This window comes from Ostrinia nubilalis, chromosome 30 (assembly GCF_963855985.1).
Source record: "Ostrinia nubilalis chromosome 30, ilOstNubi1.1, whole genome shotgun sequence".
In the NCBI taxonomy this organism is placed as follows: domain Eukaryota; kingdom Metazoa; phylum Arthropoda; class Insecta; order Lepidoptera; family Crambidae; genus Ostrinia; species Ostrinia nubilalis.
This window is the reverse complement of record NC_087117.1, coordinates 4,405,418-4,425,383: the sequence shown is the minus strand read 5'-3', so window position 1 is coordinate 4,425,383 and position 19,966 is coordinate 4,405,418. Positions and strand designations below refer to the sequence as shown.

At 40.9% G+C, this 19,966-nt stretch overlaps 1 protein-coding gene across 1 annotated transcript; it reads left to right on the top strand.

The window, feature by feature from the left end:
• Positions 1–343: 343 nt before the first annotated feature.
• On the top strand, positions 344–14,584 carry LOC135085924 (serine hydrolase-like protein). The gene is made up of 9 exons (XM_063980708.1): positions 344–526; positions 3,652–3,768; positions 7,594–7,746; positions 8,995–9,097; positions 9,617–9,704; positions 10,128–10,225; positions 13,246–13,434; positions 14,032–14,142; positions 14,470–14,584. Exons 1-9 carry the CDS (start codon positions 472–474, stop codon positions 14,582–14,584), a joined length of 1,029 nt encoding a protein of 342 aa, XP_063836778.1. The 5' UTR covers positions 344–471.
• Positions 14,585–19,966: the final 5,382 nt, after the last annotated feature.

The following is a 19,966-nucleotide window of genomic DNA, read 5'->3' as shown; positions in this document are numbered from 1 at the left end:
GCTTCTTGTATAGAATATAGTTTTTTTTATCACACAATAGCATTCACAGATAATATGGATAGCATTTATCACGATACATCTTTTTTTTTAGTTGTTTGAGTAAAGCTAGTCAAAACTCTAATTCCTTACATAAAAATAACTAATTTAAACTTAGAATTTAAATAAACACGAGTATTTCAATTTTATTATAAATTAGTTGGTACTAATCGAAAATTTGTATCGATTATGAAAATCATTACATTATATCGATCAATTGCAATCGTATCACTTGCTATCTTTAGCTCAATTTGGTACATCCTTACTGTTTTGACAGAAACTTCAAACTTTAGTTCATTTCAGTTTTCAATTTTGGATTTGCCTGCGAGTTGTGTGAATAAAAATTTATTCTAAATTAATTTGTATAAAAGTCTAAAAACATCTAATTTGATTTTGTTTTGAATTAGACCTTGAATATTAAGTGAAAACATCATAATGCCTCTGAATGAAAATGAGTGGTACATTGAAGCACCTTGGGGCAGAATTTGCAGTAAGTAATTAATAAAACAATTATTTTTTATTAAAGAACAAAATGTTTATCCGCACACTTTTTGTTAAATCTAATTTTAAAGCAGTTTTATAAACATAACCTAATAAAAGTTGTTTTGCACTTTGTACCTTTTTTTTATACAACTAATGACATCAGATAAAAATTTACGCAAATCATTTTTATCTATTTGATGAAGTTATCTAGTAGCAATAAGTTACATACATTAGAAATTTAGCTTGTTATTTTATTTGTACATGAAGATATTTGTTTGAAATCATCTCGGTGTTTTCTATTATATTAAATTTATGTATTTATTTTACAAAAAAAGTATTTAAGTTTGTTATTTCCATAGTGTGAAGCCGTGTGGTGACAGCAGAGTAGAATACATTTGTCACCAACTCCTACTCTTCCCGCGGGTGTCGTAAGAGGCGACTTAGGGACTACACATCAAACAAAAAACGGGCAGCAGCGCTCTCTGAAAAACATCAATCTTTTAAACTGCGATCTCCAACCCGCCTGCCAAGTGTGGGGATTATGGCAAAACCCTCCACTATTGTGGACGAGGCTCATAGTCCAGCAGCGGACTGTAAAGGGCTGTTGATGATGATGATGATTTCCCTTGTATAGTTTGGTTTATATTTATTTGTTAAATCAAACCTCCAAATATCAACTATAGCACCATTTTTTTATATTGTTTTCAGAGTTTTATATTATTATCATTTCGTATAATTAGGCTCCTATTGTTGTATAACTCAGGGGCCCTTACAAGGGCAGTTTTAACAATTATGTTGATACAAAATAATTTTGTTAAGTATCTTCATTTACACAAAATAGAAGACTGTCATGTTAATGGATAGTTATAAAAGGTGTCCCAAGATAACGCAAAATTTGTATTTGTATCAATTTTTCTTATCAGACAACCTGTGTTTTCAGCATCTTAGTTTGCTTGAATTTTCCAAATAAACTTTTTAACTTTTACAGTTGATCTGTGGTCGTCAAACGTTCCTTATTATTATCTAATATTGTATTAAAACTTTATGAAATTTATTAAAGTTAAATAGGTGTTGAACACTTGTTTAAATTGACATTTAGTATGAAAATTATATTACATTACTTTATCATTCATGTCTTTACTGACTCCAGTATTTTTATGGAGCCTAAACATTTATCTATTAAGTTTTTTTTGCCTCGTTTTTGTAGCGCATCAGGGATGTTTGTGGATTACCAAACAGACGGGTTTAGCGCCATAATACGCAAGAAATCTGTTTCCCTTATTACCAGGTTACGAGCCAGTCGCAACAGCATTCTGAGGACCCTAGCGGACAGATACACATCGCCGCTATGGAAGTGTCTTGTGCAGAGACTGATCACGGGGCCTTATCCACCCCCATGATGGTCCGTCTCTGCACAGGGTACAAGTTTTTGTATTTGTCAAGTTTTTTGAATCTGTTATTGTTTGTGTGTATGTTTATTTTCGAACCCGCTTAAAATGGACTTTTAAAATTGTCTGAAATAAAGAATTTTTATTTAGGTATTTATTTTTTTGGGTTGAAACAATTTACTCTTTTAAATATTTGCGTCAATTTTGGGACAGCCTGTTGGAATCAAAACTTCTAGCTATAATTTTTTTAAGCTTATTAGGAATTCATTTCATTTTAAGAAATTTTCGTCAAGTTGTCAAGTTAGGTATTTGATGACAAGACAAAAGGGAATTTAAATGAGACTCATTTGAATTTATTCAATAACATCTTTCTGTTGTCTGTTACACCAGTTACGCTTGAAAAGAATGATTGATTACCAATGATATTAAAGAACTATAGATATGTTACGTTCATAGAAATTACGATTTGAATCCGTGCCGAGCTATTCCAAATTGCACACATTGACAAATGTAACTGATAAGTGAAACAAAAGATACGAAATAGCACGCAAATGAAAGAGATAGCTATAGTTTTAACGATTCTGCACTAACTAATCTATGTCCGCAGCGCACGCATCCTTATCGCTCTAACGTCAAAACAAGATCGCTTTCTCTTTCTTAACTTGAACATGGCGCATGGCCTTGATTGTTTGCATAAATAATTGAAAATATAAATACTAAATAATTTTGCATAATCACATGTGGTAAGAGATCCCTTGTATTTTGTTTACTTTAGAGTCATAATTGGTACACTTTCGAAACACACACGATGGCATTTTTTATTTATTTTGGTAAGAACAGGAACTTACGGTGTGGTACGCACGCGATTGCGCACGACGCAGGCCACACGAAGACTAAACTAAAGACGTCCCAATTGGGACGTATTTGAGTATTCACAGCGCGAGCGCTTATAACATATCTGCTTTTGTTTTTATATAATATCATTGTTGATTACGCATTAAGACAATGTACTTATTGTTGCTTTCAAATTAATAAAACCAAAAGAGCCTCATAACTATTGATCGGATAATCTGATACGTATTAACCTTTAAATTAATTATGGAAACGACTTCTTAAAACACATATTTTAAAATATAAATCCTGGGATTCCAGAAAATTCGGATATGCGAAAATAAACCAACACCTTAAATAAATAAATATCCTTGGACATTTTACACTGCACCTCTAATCCCAAACTAAGCAAAGCTTGTACTATGGGTACTAAACAACGGATATAAACATACTTAAATACTTTTTTTTTTGTAAAAAATACATAGTAACACCCAGACCCATCACAGAAATTAAAATTCATCATTTCAAATTCTGCCCGGCCGGGAATCGAACCCGGGACCTCAGCATAGTAGTCCTTTCTGAACCACTACACCAAACGGCCGACTAAAAAAGTACTTGAGTAAGAGTAACTAACTAAATAAGTGTGTAATATGTATGGTGCCAGGTCGGACAAAATGCCATGACCCAAGGGGCACTGGCCCAAGACCCCGTCCCGTCCCAGTGCCCCCTGAAAAATAACCCTATACCATACCCTACGCCAAGAGCCCCATGCACAGCCTTTGCCACGGGCCTCTTATAGTATTGTTATGCCACTGTCGATAGTACATACCTAATTTAGGAGGCCCACCTGCAAAACGCTAGTACCTTATCTATCTTTTTGTTTTAATCTAAGCTTGTAACATTTATTTTTCAGTCATAGCATGGGGAGACTGCTTGAATCCCCCGGTACTACTGTGCCACGGGTCCTTGGACTCCGCCGCCACCTTCAGGCCTCTGGTAGCGATGCTGCCCGAAAACTTTTATTATATCGGTAAGAATAATTAATTATTTAAATACAATATCGTCACTTATGCAAATATAAATAGACAAAAAAACAAAATTGTTGTTTCGATTGTCCCTACTAATATTAAATGCAAAAGTAACTGTCTGTCACACTTATAACATGTCTGTCACATGTATAAACCAGAACCGTGATAAAATTTTAGTTTAGCGATAATTTGAGTCCCGGGATTTTAAAGGACAGGATAGTTTGAGTCCCGGGAAAGGACATAGGATAGTTTTGAGTCCCGGAAAAGGACATAGGATGATTTTGAGTCCCGGGAAAGGACATAAGATAGTTTTGAGTCCCGGGAAAGGACATAGGATAGTTATGAGTCCCGGGAAAGGACAGGATGATTTTGAGTCCCGGGAAAAGACATAAAATAGTTTTGAGTCCCGGGAAAGGACATAGGATAGTTTTGAGTCCCAGGAAAGGACATAAGATAGTTTTGAGTCCCGGGAAAGGACAGGATAGTTTTTATCCTTGTTTTTGAAATAGGGACGCACGTGATACAGTTTTTCTGTGACAGACAAAATTATGGAAACATTGAATTTTCGGATAGATCCAGTTAATTCTGTAACTTTTTTTTTTCTATTTATTAATTTAGGGACTTTTACATAGTATGTCAGTCCCATCATAATTCTGTAACTTATTATTGAGACCGTTTGATAGAGCTTGTGAAGCACTTTCAGGATCAGTAACTAGTTTTTCGATGATGTCAATGTCACCTTCCCCTGTTGCTCCCATACCTCGGGGACTGACTGAGTTAAGAGCTAGCATTGGTTCCCAAACTTATTTGAGACACGCCCCCTTTCGACCATACAAAAAATTCTGCTCGCCCCTTTCTCCAGTCAAGATTATTTATTGATCGTATCGAGCAGTCTGGAATGCATTCTCTCAGCGGTCGCAGGTTTTATTATACTTAAGTACACAGATGGCCCGCGCCCCCCTTTAAAGGTCTTTGCGCCTCCCCACAGTAGTTTGATATTAAAAATAGGTGGACATACGATCGAAAGTCATGATTTCACCGAAACAAAAATTGTTTTGGATAGCATTTTGAATGCTGATCAACATTTGTCATTATGCATTTTTCGATAAAACGAGCCTTTCATGCTTAAAAAAAATATGACAAGAAAATTTGTATGGAGAAAAATCTTTTTTATTTTTTTTCTGGCTACTGTTGCAAACTGTAGCGGTCAAACCTTATGTAGTCGTAAGTACCTATGGTGCCTAACATTACTACATAAATACTTTTTGCGGGCACGCGCGGCCAAGCGAGTAATGGACATGCAAAATTTGAAATATTTTTATTTATTCATTATTGATTTTAATGCACTTATAGCAATTATTAATAGATAAATATACTTAGTCTAACTTACTACAGCCCCCTATTACCTCATTTCACGCTAAAACCTTTCAAACTAGAACCTAAGTTTGTAGGTACTTAGAGTACTTATTATTATTCTGTGGTACTAGGTAGTCTAAGTTGTTTTTATTGTCATTATAATATTCACTACTGGTCTACTGGTTATCGTGTAAGATAGATTAGGTAGATATCAACCCTTTACCTACTTCTTGGCACTTATAATACCGACATACATGATTAAAAAAAGTCTTCCAGCAAGAACCCTTGACTTCAATGGTTATGAAAGATTTTTTAACTTTCTAGAGTAGTCCTGAATAGATCCTTAAATCATTTTGACTGTCATAATCGATTACAGTAGGTAGTGGGATAGTTTCAATTTTGATAGAACTGTAATTTCCAGTTCTTCTGTTGAATAGTCTTATACTTTCGCAAAAAGATTCTTTTTTTTGGCTCCTTTAAAGAGGTGTAAGTTTCTTTCCCTTCGTCTAAAAAGATAACGTACATAGCACCTTTATAAGTAGCCTCAAACATAAAGCATACCTTTACCCAATCATCGAACTGAGAAAAATCTGAAATTTGACATTTATCACCTTCTTCCATTCATGTCTTTAATTATTATCTTCGTTCGAAAAACAATCAAAAAAAGATATTTTAGCCTATTCACTTATCTTGATCAGTGTCCAAAATAATCAAAGTCACTCACATACTTACTTTTTCCGAAATAATCCAATAGGCAGGTTTGCAGTAGGTAGGTACACCAAAATGTTATCACATTATCTGCACCATGTATCAGCAGTTTTTGTGTACGTTAGCTGGCATATAAAACTATAGGTAGAGGCGTACATAATGGATCTGCAATAATGTGTGTATTGTAATGTGTGCAATACGGCTCAGAAACGTGGCCTCTCAATATAGGCCTTATAAAATATAAGCTCAAAATTGCACTACGTGCTATGGAGAGGGCTATGCTCGGTGTTTCTTTACAAGATCGAATCAGAAATGAGGAGGAGATCCGTAAACGAACCAAAGTCGTTGACATAGCACAACGGACTAGCAAGCTAAAGTGACAATGGGCAGGGCACATAGTACGCAGAACTAATGGCCGATGGGGCAGCAAGGTTCTGGAATGGAGGCCACGTACCGGAAAGCGCAGCGTAGAACGTCCACCCACAAGGTGGACCGACGACCTCATAAAGGTAGCAGGAAGGCGCTGGATGCAGGGCACCACCAAGCGGCCATTGTGGAAATCATTGGGGGAGGCCTATGTTCAGCAGTGGACGTTCTATAGTTGAAGTGATGATGGATGATGAATAATGAATAATGTGTAGAAGAGGGTTACGGATATTTCCATTTATGATGGAATTATTTGACTAACTGAATGGAGAGCCATAAAAATGTATTGTTTACTATATGGGTTGCAACCCTTACTGAACCCACTACCTACTGTAATCGATTATGATAGTCAAAATGATTTAAGGATCTATTCAGGACTACTCTAGAAAGTTAAAAAATCTTTCATAACCATTGAAGTCAAGGGTTCTTGCTGGAAGACTTTTTTAATCATGTATGTCGGTATTATAAGTGCCAAGAAGTAGGTAAAGGGTTGATATCTACCTAATCTATCTTACACGATAACCAGTAGACCAGTAGTGAATATTATAATGACAATAAAAACAACTTAGACTACCTAGTACCTACCTACAAACTTAGGTTCTAGTTTGAAAGGTTTTAGCGTGAAATGAGGTAATAGGGGGCTGTAGTAAGTTAGACTAAGTATATTTATCTATTAATAATTGCTTTAAGTGCATTAAAATCAATAATGAATAAATAAAAATATTTTAAATTTTGCATGTCCATTACTCGCTTGGCCGCGCGTGCCCGCAAAAAGTATTTATGTAGTAATGTTAGGCACCATAGGTACTTACGACTACATAAGGTTTGACCGCTACAGTTTGCAACAGTAGCCAGAAAAAAAAATAAAAAAGATTTTTCTCCATACAAATTTTCTTGTCATATTTTTTTTAAGCATGAAAGGCTCGTTTTATCGAAAAATGCATAATGACAAATGTTGATCAGCATTCAAAATGCTATCTAAAACAATTTTTGTTTCGGTGAAATTATGACTTTCGATCGTATGTCCACCTTTTTTTAAAATCAAACTACTGTGCTCCCCTGGGGGGCGCGCCCCTCACTTTGGGAACCAATGCACTATAGTCTGGTCCGTGAGCACGTAGAATTTTGTCCAATGACCCCTAGCTACCCATCCTTATCGCTCCCGCGTAATTATGTTGCTATCGCGCTCGCACACTCACTGCGGGTGCCAGTCGCACAGTCGCGACAGCAATATAATTACGCGCGAGCGATAAGGATGGGTAGCTAGGGGTCATTGGACAAAATTCTACGTGCTCACGGACCGGGCTTTAGACCTAAATATGTATTGACTATTTCAGCCATGGAGTTCCCAGGCAATGGGAAGTCAGACTGGTTTCCACCAGGGCTCATGCTGAGCTCTTACGACCTGGTGTACCCCATAGCTGTGGTCGTCGAACACTTCCGATGGCAGAAATTCGTCTACATGGCACACTCTTTTGGCACCATTATTGGTAAGTTACATAATAGGGCAGAAGCATCGATTTTAAAAGTTATTAAATTATGTTTAAATATACACTAGGGGCCGTCCATATATTACGTCATTCTAAATTAGGGGGGGGGGTTGGTCCTCGGATGACGGTAAATGATAGATAGGGGGGGGGGGGGGTGTTTCGAAATTGACGTCATTCTTATTTATTTATTTATAGTTTATTGTTCACCTACAAAAAGATTATTTCTAAAAAGAAATTTCTTCCAGCACACCTAGGTTGGCACCCGGGGCGATCACCCCCCCCCCCCCCCCCCCGTCACAAGTCCTATGGCACCCCCTGGTACCCCCCCAGGATTTTTGGGGTTTCCTACCGATTGAAAGACAATCGCACCCCCCACCCCCCCCGTATCATGACATAGACCGCAGATTTGCCATGCAGATGTGCCAGGGAGTACTAATCTTCGCGACTTGTGTCACCCCCTGATGCTTGGCACCCGGGGCGGACCGCCCCCCCCCCCCCCCCCCCTCCGCCGCTACTGATTAAGTACATATAATACTAGCTGCCCGCCCCGGCTTCGCCCGTTGTACTTACGTGTATTATACATATAAACCTTCCTTAAGAATCACTCTATCTATTAAAAAAAAAATAAAAGGTGATTCTACAAGTGTTTTAATTTTGTCAAACTGGTAATGACGTCAATTTTGGGAGAAGGGGGGGGGGGGTCATTAAGAAATGACGCTAGGATGATTGTAGGGGGGGGGGTCTAAAATCTGAAAAAATCGATGACGTAATTTATGGACGGCCCCCTAGTTAAAAAAAGTAGTAGAAAATAATAAATAAAATCGGACTGGAAAAAAAGTTTCAACTTTGTATGGAAATAGCTGAGACGAAGTTGTATGGGACTCTGGCGGTAAAGGCATCCTGGCTACACAGGAGTTGCAGCGGTGGGAATATTCCCGTTACTTAGTAGATGATACCTTTATAAACGTTTGTTTCTTATGACGATATCGAAAACGTAGTCAAACCTTATACATAGTATTCACACACACACACACACACACACACACACACACTCACACACACACTCACACACACACACACACTGACACGCGGTATAATAGAGATTAGAATAGATATACTTAACACAAGAGCGGTGTTCTCTAACACAAGCAACTGTATGCTTAAAAGGAAACTCCCTGTATGTTATTTAAGTACTTTTGTAATGAAATAAAATATTTTGTATATTTGTATTTGTATTCTTCATTTCAGGCAAGCTGTACAATCTGTCCTACCCAGGGAAGATCTCAAAAGTGATCAATTTAGATCCCACGCCGAATCTACTGACAGTGCCTGCCGATGAATTTAGCGAATGGTAAGAGAAATTGTAGTCAATACGTACTTATTTTTAATTAGTACAGGAACTTAAGCTTACCTTTCTGCCGCTCTATGAAATGTTTCTTTCTTTCTTTCAAATGTTCTAGAGTCAATGCCAGTGTCGCCCTTTCACGAACCAAACGTCACACATTTTACGTGTATTGTACTTTTCATAAAAACGTTACATTACATAGAAATGCTCTAGACCATTGGTACCCAAAGTGGGGGGCGCGGGCCATCTGTGTACTTAAGTATAAAAAACCTGCGACCGCTGAGAGAATGCATTCCAGACTGCACGATACGACCAATAATAATCTTGACTGGAGCTCCATTCTTTACCAATAAATAATCTTGACAGGATCCCCCCTGGGCGCGGAATTTTTTGTATCGTCCAAAAGAGGCGCGTCTCAAATAAGTTTGGGAACCAATGCTCTAGACTATACTCACCTTATGGGAGAATAACTTTGTGGTACCTGTTAATAAGTAAATGCAAATGAAATTAATTTATCTATTTCAGGTATCACTTCTATTTTTCGAAGTTTTACGAGAAATATGAAACACTCAACACGCCGAAGGAGACTGGACCTATTTACACATATCAAGAGGTTCGTTTTTACCTTCTAGGTCTAGAAATAATTCACGAATAATACCTATCCTATGGACAAACTTGACCTTCACTGGTTTGGTTGTTATTGGTGGTCAAGCTGTAGATCCTGGCTACACAGGAGTTGCAGCGATGGGAACGAGAGGTGGGAATAGTCCTGTTATCCTATCCTATAATTATAAAGTTAAAGAGTTTGTTTGTTTGAACGCGCTAATCTCAGGAATTACTGGTCCGATTTAAAATATTTTTTTTGTGATGGATAGCCTATTTATCGAGGAAGGCTTTAGGCTACATAACATCACCCTACAACCAATAGGGGCGGAGCAGTAAAGAAAATTGTTGCAAAGACGGGAAATATTATTCAAACTATTTTCACGCTAGTTAATTAGCTAGTTTTCGTATAATTTTCTTTATTTACTTACAGGCCATAGATACACTTAAGAAGAAACGCGACCTAACTGATGAGTTAGCTGCCGCCACACTGGAGAGAATATCAGAACCAGTCTGCAAGCATATGATCAGGTAGAACCAGTTAGTTATTTGACTGACATGATAGCACAGAATAATAATAAGTACTAAGTACAGAAGTTTTACTTCGCGAAGGTATTTAAAAAAAATTTTGCTTAATGTCATTAACAATATGGTGTAATTTAGCCTGTCTCAAGAGTCAAGCACCATTTTGTTGACAAACGTCAGTGATCGGCACTGCGCCGAAGCTATAGAGCTGACTTCGGTAAAATGATGTGACGTGAGGTGCCAAACTACGGAAAATGGCGGAGGAAATACATGATTTAGCATGAATTATCATGAATAATATTAACTACTTATTTACCTCTCAGTGTCTTGAGGCAACTTAAAAAAGTACATTCTGTGTTTTTATTATTATTTAGGCAGTTAAATACTGCACAGTATTTAGGACAGCATTTTCTTTATTTTCTTCCATCATACACAAGAATACGCGTGCGTGAGTCAATGTTCGCTCGTATGTGAGGCCTTGTCGAATAGTATCCTGTAGGTGGGCCATCGTGCGGGATTTGTTTTCGATGTAAACTCGCGGAGATGAACAGGCCTGATGATAGTTCATTTGACGGACTTTAACGCCCGCATTCATTAAACGATGCTTGCGTAAGTGAAGCAGCAAATCGAACGCAGCGTTGAATAGAGCTCTGTGATTGGTTCGTGTGTCACCCTGTGCGTCCACGCGCATAGTGAGACCTCATAGTAATGTTTGTGAATATTGGCGTAAGAGCTGTCAAAAGTCAAAACACACAAATCCAATATGTTTTATCTTTAGAAAGTCGTGTTAGTTACACTATTTATAACTCAAGAACGGCTGAACCGATTTGTCTGACAATTGTGTGGGGAGATACTTAGCTTAGAACCAAAACACAACTGCCAGCAAAACGAAAAATGTATGTATTGGTGTCAAACACAAGTCTAGCCGTTTATTTGTTAAAAATGGTATAACAACATACAACTGACAGCTAAAATGTATAATGTTTTGATATGATCATTTTAATTTTTTAAATATTCATACAAAATAAAATTTATAAAATCAGATTTGTATGAAAAATAAAATAATGAAAATGATATCAATTTTCTGACTTCACCATACCATTTATATGCCCATGTTAACATGGGCTAGTGTCGGCTCACATATCCATTTACCTAACACCCTGTAGTTCTTGCAACTCACGATGGCCGTTGAGCTTTACTTGTATGTGTACGTGTACATGCACATAACGATAGTGTAATGTCTGTCAAAACTTTTGAAAAACGAACAGTAACGAGCCACCATACATGTAAAGCTCGCTCGCCTTCGTGAATTACAACAACTGTATCATTGTTTTAAGTTAACAAAAAAATAGGTATAAAAAATACACTCGCGAGCAAAACTATGGAATCACTTACATGAAGTTGTTTCCACGCGATCTTGTGTACTAACGAATTTGTTAGTAACAAAAAAAGTGGCACCATTTTAAAGAATAAACTTTTAACTTTAAATTGATACCAAATTCATTTAAATCACACCGGTATTTAAAAAGATATCCCGGCTGATGTGAAGAAGTAAGGAAAAAGACATGTATCAACTGTTTGATACGTCGCGTATTGCGGCCTATTTACCCCCTATAAAAGCACGTGTTTTCGGATTTTTGCTTTCACACGTTGATCCACACACATCTCCAATTATTTTGACACTTTACCTGGGATTCTACACCTTCAGAAGCAGCACAAATCATTGCACTATTGCAAGAAGGGCTCAGCCAGCGAGCTGTCGCACGTCAGCTCCACATAAGCCAGTCCTGGGTTTCGAAAGTTTTAAGACGCTTTGGGGAGACTGCTGGCTTTATCCCGAGACCAAGTTCTGAACAGCGCCGGTGCACATCGCAGAGGGATGATCGTTTTTTCATGTCAACCTCTCTATGAAATCGTCATTTAACTGGTATCGACGTCCAGCAAGAGCTCAGAAATGTTCGTAGGATAGCTGTTAGCGAGTAGACAGTTCGTCTAAGATATAAGCAATAGAATTTGACTCCATAAAGGCCTGCCACAGGCTCGAAACTGACGGCAGGTCACCGATAAGCACGCTTTCAATTTGCTCGTACACATCTCGATGGGAAGTCGAGCAAGCCACCCCGAAAAGCCACTGTTTCAGCGAACCAGCACTGCATAAATCGCTCCCCATGCCGCTTATAGACCCGACCTCTTCGACTACTGCACTGCAAACACAGTCTGCATTTATCGGAGAACAAAACTCGCCTCGATTACTCGCCTTCCCACCGAGATATGTACGAGCAAATTGAAAGCGTGCTTATCGGTGACCTGCCGTCAGTTTCGAGCCTGTGGCAGGCCTTTTTGGAGTCAAATTCTATTGCTTATATCTTAGACGAACTGTCTACTCACTAACAGCTATCCTACGAACAATTCTGAGCTCTTGCTGGACGTCAATACCAGTCAAATGACGATTTCATAGAGAGGTTGACATGAAAAAACGGTCATCCCTCTGCGATGTGCACCGGCGCTGTTCAGAACTTGGTCTCGGGATAAAGCCAGCAGTCTCCCCAAAGCGTCTTAAAACTTTCGAAACCCAGGACTGGCTTATGTGGAGCTGACGTGCGACAGCTCGCTGGCTGACCCTTCTTACAATAGTGCAACGATTTGTGCTGCTTCTGAAGGTGTAGAATCCCAGGTAAAGTGTCAAAATAAGCGGAGATGTGTATGGATCAACGTGTCAAAGCAAGAATCCGAAAACACGTGCTTTTATAGGGGTAAATAGGCCGCAACTCGCAACGTATCAAACAATTGATACATGTCTTTTTCCTTACTTCTTCACATCAGCCGGGATATCTTTTTAAATACCGGTGTGATTTAAATGAATTTGGTATCAATTTAAAGTTAAAAGTTAATTCTTTAAAATGGTTTCACTTTTTTTGTTACTAACAAATTCATTAGTACACAAGATCGCGTGGAAACAACTTCATGTAAGTGATTCCATACTTTTGCTCGCAAGTGTAGTAATTGTAATTCCAATTTCTTTCCAGGTTCACCTTCGACCAGCGAATGAAACTGGTGACCCGCCCCCCATTCTCCCCGGATTCTCTCCAGTCGCTGTTCACGAGCATCCCCACCCCCACGCTGTCTATTATCGCGGAGCAGTCCATAGACAACGGGAGATACGACCGGGCGCTGTTCAAGCTGGATGAGAAGGCGTTTCCACTTAAAAACTACAGGTGAGTCTCTTTTAAGGGAAAAGGGGAGGAAGAGTTCCTCCCCTTTTTTCCTATATCCTCTCTCTTTTCCCCCTCTAGCACCACTCCCCTTTTTCCCCTATCTCCCCCACTAGCACAACTCCCCTTTCGCCCTTATCTCCCCCTCTAGTACTTTTCTCCCCCTCTCCCCTTCTCCCCTCTAGCATTTCTCCTTTTCTCCCCGTTTTCCCCCTCTCCCCCTCTAGCATTTCTCCCTTTATCCCCGTTTTCCCCCCTCTCCCTTTCTCCACTCTCTCCCTTTCTCCCTTTCTCCCCTCTCTCTTTCTCCCATCTTTCCCCTCTCTCCCTTTCTCCCCTCTCCCCTTTCTCCCCTAATCCCTTTGTCCCCTATCCCCTTTCTCCCCTCTCCCCTTTCTCCCCTCTCCCCTTTGTCCCCTCTCCCCTTTGTCCCCTCTCCCGTCTCCCCTTCTTCCCTCTCTTCTCTTCTTCCCTTCTCCCCCTCTCTCCCTCTTGCACCTCTACCCTTCTCCCTCTCTCACCACTGTTCTCTCTCTCTCTCCTGAAGCTGGTGACGCGCCCCCCATTCTCCCCGGACTCTCTCCAGTCGCTGTTCACGAGCATCCCCACCCCCACGCTGTCTATTATCGCGGAGCAGTCCATAGACAACGGGAGATACGACCGGGCGCTGTTCAAGCTGGACGAGAAGGCGTTTCCACTTAAAAACTATAGGTGAGTGTCGCTTTTTGCCTTCTCCCCTCCACTTTCTCCCCCGCCCTTCTCTCCCTTTCCCCCTCTCCCCTTTCTCCCCTCTCCCTTTTCTCCCCTTATTCCCTTTCTCCCGTCTCCCTTTCTCCCCTCTCTTCCTTTCTCCCCTCTCCCCTTTCTTCCCTCCTTTTTTTTCTCCCTTTTCTCCCATCTCTCCCTTTATCCCCCTCTCCCCTCTTGCACCTCTCTACCCTTCTCCCTCTCTCTCCCTTCTTCTCTCTCTCTCTCTCTCCTGAAGCTGGTGACGCGCCCCCCATTCTCCCCGGACTCTCTCCAGTCGCTGTTCACGAGCATCCCCACCCCCACGCTGTCTATTATCGCGGAGCAGTCCATAGACAACGGGAGATACGACCGGGCGCTGTTCAAGCTGGACGAGAAGGCGTTTCCACTTAAAAACTATAGGTGAGTGTCGCTTTTTGCCTTCTCCCCTCCACTTTCTCCCCCGCCCTTCTCTCCCTTTCCCCCTCTCCCCTTTCTCCCCCTCTCCCTTTTCTCCCCTTATTCCCTTTCTCCCGTCTCCCTTTCTCCCCTCTCCCTTTTCTTCCCTTATTCCCTTTCTCCCGTCTCCCTTTCTCCCCTCTCTTCCTTTCTCCCCTCTCCCCTTTCTTCCCTCCTTTTTTTTCTCCCTTTTCTCCCATCTCTCCCTTTATCCCCCTCTCCCCTCTTGCACCTCTCTACCCTTCTCCCTCTCTCTCCCTTCTTCTCTCTCTCTCTCTCTCCTGAAGCTGGTGACGCGCCCCCCATTCTCCCCGGACTCTCTCCAGTCGCTGTTCACGAGCATCCCCACCCCCACGCTGTCTATTATCGCGGAGCAGTCCATAGACAACGGGAGATACGACCGGGCGCTGTTCAAGCTGGACGAGAAGGCGTTTCCACTTAAAAACTATAGGTGAGTGTCGCTTCTTGCCTTCTCCCCTCCACTTTCTCCCCCCGCCCTTCTCTCCCTTTCCCCCTCTCCCCTTTCTCCCCTCTCCCTTTCTCCCCTCTCCCTTTCTCCCCTCTCCCTTTTCTCCCCTTATTCCCTTTCTCCCGTCTCCCTTTCTCCCCTCTCTTCCTTTCTACCCTTTCTCCCCTCTCCCTTTCTCCCCTCTCCCTTTCTCCCCTCTCCCTTTTCTCCCCTTATTCCCTTTCTCCCGTCTCCCTTTCTCCCCTCTCTTCCTTTCTCCCCTTTCTCCCCTCTCCCTTTCTCCCCTCTCCCTTCCTCCCCTCTCCCTTTTCTCCCCTTATTCCCTTTCTCCCGTCTCCCTTTCTCCCCTCTCTTCCTTTCTCCCCTTTCTCCCATCTCCCCTCCCCTTTCTTCCCTCCTTTTTTTTCTCCCTTTTCTCCCATCTCTCCCTTTATCCCCCTCTCCCCTCTTGCACCTCTCTACCCTTCTCCCTCTCTCTCCCTTCTTCTCTCTCTCTCTCTCCTGAAGCTGGTGACGCGCCCCCCATTCTCCCCGGACTCTCTCCAGTCGCTGTTCACGAGCATCCCCACCCCCACGCTGTCTATTATCGCGGAGCAGTCCATAGACAACGGGAGATACGACCGGGCGCTGTTCAAGCTGGACGAGAAGGCTTTTCCACTTAAAAACTATAGGTGAGTGTCGCTTTGAGTCTCTCTACTTTTCTTCCTCCCCTTTCTACCCCCTCTCCCCTTTCTCCCCTATCCCCTTTTCCCCTCTCCACTTTCTCCATTCCTCCCCGTCTTCCCTTTCTCCCCTCTCCACTTACTTCCCTCTCCCCTTTCTCCCCTCTCCCCTTTCTGCCCTCTCCACTTTCTCCCCTCTCCACTTTCTCCCCTCTCCCCTTTCTCCCCTCACCCCTTTTTCCCTTTCTCCCCTCTCCCCTTTCTCCCCTCTCCCTTTCTCCCCTCTCCCCTTTCTCCCCTCTCCCTTTCTCCCCTCTCCCTTTCTCCCCTCTCCCTTTCTTCCCTCTCCCTTTCTTCCCTCTCCCTTTCTCCCCTCTCCCTTTCTCCCCTCTCCCTTTCTCCCCTCTCCCTTTCTCCCCTCTCCCTTTCTTCCCTCTCCCTTTCTCCCCTCTCCCTTTCTCCCCTCTCCCCTTTTTCCCATCACCCCCTTTTTCCCATCACCCCTTTTTCCTTTTCTCCCCTCTCTCCCTTTCTCCCCTCTCCCCTTTCTCCCATCTCCCTTTCTCCCATCTCCCTTTCTCCCCTCTCCCCTTTCTTCCCTCCTTTTTTTTCTCCCTTTTCTCCCATCTCTCCCTTTATCCCCCTCTCCCCTCTTGCACCTCTCTACCCTTCTCCCTCTCTCTCCCTTCTTCTCTCTCTCTCTCTCTCCTGAAGCTGGTGACGCGCCCCCCATTCTCCCCGGACTCTCTCCAGTCGCTGTTCACGAGCATCCCCACCCCCACGCTGTCTATTATCGCGGAGCAGTCCATAGACAACGGGAGATACGACCGGGCGCTGTTCAAACTGGACGAGAAGGCGTTTCCACTTAAAAACTATAGGTGAGTGTCGCTTTCTCCCCCTCTTCCCATTCTCTCCCTTTCTCCCCTCTCCTCTTTCTCTCCCTCTTTATATCTCCCCGTCTTCCCTTTCTCCCCCCCCCCCTTTCTTCCCCTTTCCATTTCTTCTCTCTTCCCTTTCTACCCTCTCCTATTTCTTTCTCCCTTTCTCCCCTCCCCACTTCTTCCCCTTTCCATTTCTTCCCTGTTCCCTTTCTCCCCTCTCCTATTTCTTCCCTCTTCCCTTTCTCTCCTCTTCTCTTTCTCCCCTCTCCGCTTTCTCTCTCTTATACACTCAGCGGCACGGAATTTGGCCCATGCCTAAACACCCAGATATGTGGCCAAATAGGTGTTGTATACCTAAGTTTCGTGTGACATGTTAACAGAACATTTGTTTTTGTTAATTTAAGAGGCTAGATTAATAAAAAAATGCGTCTGTTTAACTTTTTTGACTCCAGAAACGCATTTCGTTGTTGGAGCGTAAAGAGTACGGGTAAGTTTAAATTCGATATTAAATGTTCTAAGGGATAGGCGTTTTGTTTTTTGTTTTTAAATTAATCTTAGAGTTATTCTCGTTTCCATAATTTGAGAATAATGCCCATTACTCCAGCGCAAGTTGCTCAAATAGTGTTGCTTAGAAGTCAAGGGCGTATGCAGCGGAAGATGGCTGAAACTTTCAATTTATGGCGTACAAACTTAAGATACACGTTAAAAAGGCATGACCAGACCGCCTTTACACAAGAAGATCAAGAAGTGGGGAATTACGGTGTATGTCAGTGCGCGATGACCCGATTATCGAGCTTGCAACATCAAGAAATCGGGTCCTCACTACGTTTGACATATGCCAGCGTTTACAAACAGCAAGCGCAGTGAATGTCAGTGAGCACACAATAAGAAGAAGGATGGAGGATCATAACCTGCATACTCGAAGACCAGCTCGAGGACCAGAACTTCTCCGATACCTTCGCGAAGTGCGACTTACGTTTTCTAGAGAACATGCAAATTGGACGTTAGACTAATAAAGTAAACTCTTTATGAAAACTTGTCTGTTTGCGTATTAACTCTTCTCCGCACCTTCTCTATTCACTTCCACGGCCGTCTGGAGCTCTTAAGGTGACTCTACAATCATCGATCCATAGAACTTTACTCCATTAGCCTTGCGTACAATTTGCATGTTCTCTAGAAAACGTAAGTCGCACTTCGCGAAGGTATCGGAGAAGTTTTGGTCCTCGAGCTGGTCTTCGAGTATGCAGGTTACGATCCTCCATCCTTCTTCTTATTGTGTGCTCACTGACATTCACTGGGCTTGCTGTTTGTAAACGCTGGCATATGTCAAACGTAGTGAGAACCCGATTTCTGGATGTTGCAAGCTCGATAATCGGGTCATCGCGCGCTGACATACACCTTAATTCCCCACTTCTTGATCTTCTTGTGTAAAAGGCGGTCTGGTCATGCCTTTTTAACGTGTATCTTAAGTTTGTACGCCATAAATTGAAAGTTTCAGCCATCTCCCGCTGCATACGCCTTTGACTTCTAAGCAACACTATTTGAGCAACTTGAGCTGGAGTAATGGGCATTATTCTCAAATTGTGGAAACGAGAATAACCCTTAGATTAATTTAAAAACAAAAAACAAAACGCCAAACCCTTACAACATTTAATATCAAATTTAAACTTACCCGTACTCTTTACGCTCCAACAACGAAATGCGTTTCTAGAGTCAAAAAAGTTAAACATACGCATTTTTTTATTAATCTAGCCTCTTAAATTAACAAAAACAAATGTTCTGTTAACATGTCACACGAAACTTAGGTATTCAACACCTATTTGACCTCATATCTGGGTGTTTAGGCTTGGGCCAAATTCCGTGCCGCTGAGTGTATTAGTCTCTCTGTGCGCCTTCATAAACATATTAATACGTGTCTAGCATAATAAATAAGTACAGTAATAATTTACAGATAAGAAGACATGTAAAGTGCCCCATAAGGGCTACCTTTTCTTTTTATTGTTTGCTATATTTGACGTTCATAAGTGCCACTTGTGGTCTAAACTGAATAAATATTTTTGATTTTGTATTTAATTCCTTGTAAAATGACCCTTATTTCCTTGTCCACAGGGTCAGAAGAGTGGAAGGTGGTCATGACGTGCATCTACTAAACCCAGAAAGACTTGCCGGATTCGTCTCACAATTCTTACTGCACGGGCTTGAAGGGTTAGACTCTAAGGCTAAGTTATGAAGAACATTGGGATAGGAAATTGTAATAATAATATTTATTATACAAATGTTATGGAGTATTTGGTAAGTTGGCACTTGGCGTTAGTTTTCAATTTGCTGTAAAATCTCTTTAAGGACTGATCTTTTCAATCGTCGGTTAACTGAAGAATATCCTGGAGGAATCACTGTCATCTAAGATACAGGTTTAATCCTAGTTTAGTTGGCAGGGACATACTTAAGATTAACACGATTGTCAATCGTAGTTTAAGTAATTAATACATTGTACAATATTGTAAATCGTCATCTTCTTGGTTATTAAATAAATTATTATTATTAAAAAAAAAAACTTTTAACTGAAGAATAAGTTTGGCAAAATGACAAGGATATTCTTCAGTTAAAAGATATCTGACGATTGAAAAATCAGCCCTAAAAGCAATAAAAAATTGTTAGTCAATTGAGTGACTGAAAATCTAAGAGATTCGTGTTTGACAGCTCATAAAAAAGAGGTTGATTTTATAGTAAAATTATTTAAAAAAAAACATTAATTAATTAGATTTTTCCTTTGTGTTACATGTCAGTGTTACCATTTATTATTATAAAGTGATGTATAAAACGTTAAAAATCTTATTCTGTTTTAAAATAATATAATTAGACACATTCCGAAATGTTAATAAATTGGTGCATTTAAAAAAATAATGTTGAAAGTTTAGACTATTCGTACTATGTAGTAAAGTATTATAATACTTAACTACCGCTTTTTATGTAGTTAGAGTTTATTAAGTACTTACATTCAGATAAGTGGCAGGAATTAACTTAAAGTCGGGTCTCCAGCTCGTGTTTTGCCCTACACATTCAACCAAAATATCTCAACATTCAACAAAATTGCGGCGGAGCGCGGTGCAGTGTGACAATCGCCTTACTTTAACAAACTATATTTAAAATATTTTTTATTTATTATTATTGATAAAAATTGTGTATTTGCGTAAAATAAGACACATTAATAACTGCGTTTAATCGCGGTTGGAAGAAGGGACGCGCATTCCACGGACCGGCAAACTTAGCGCGAACGGGTAGTACAAAAATGTTGAATGTTAAGATGTTTTTGTTGATTGTGTAGGGTACTTAAGACC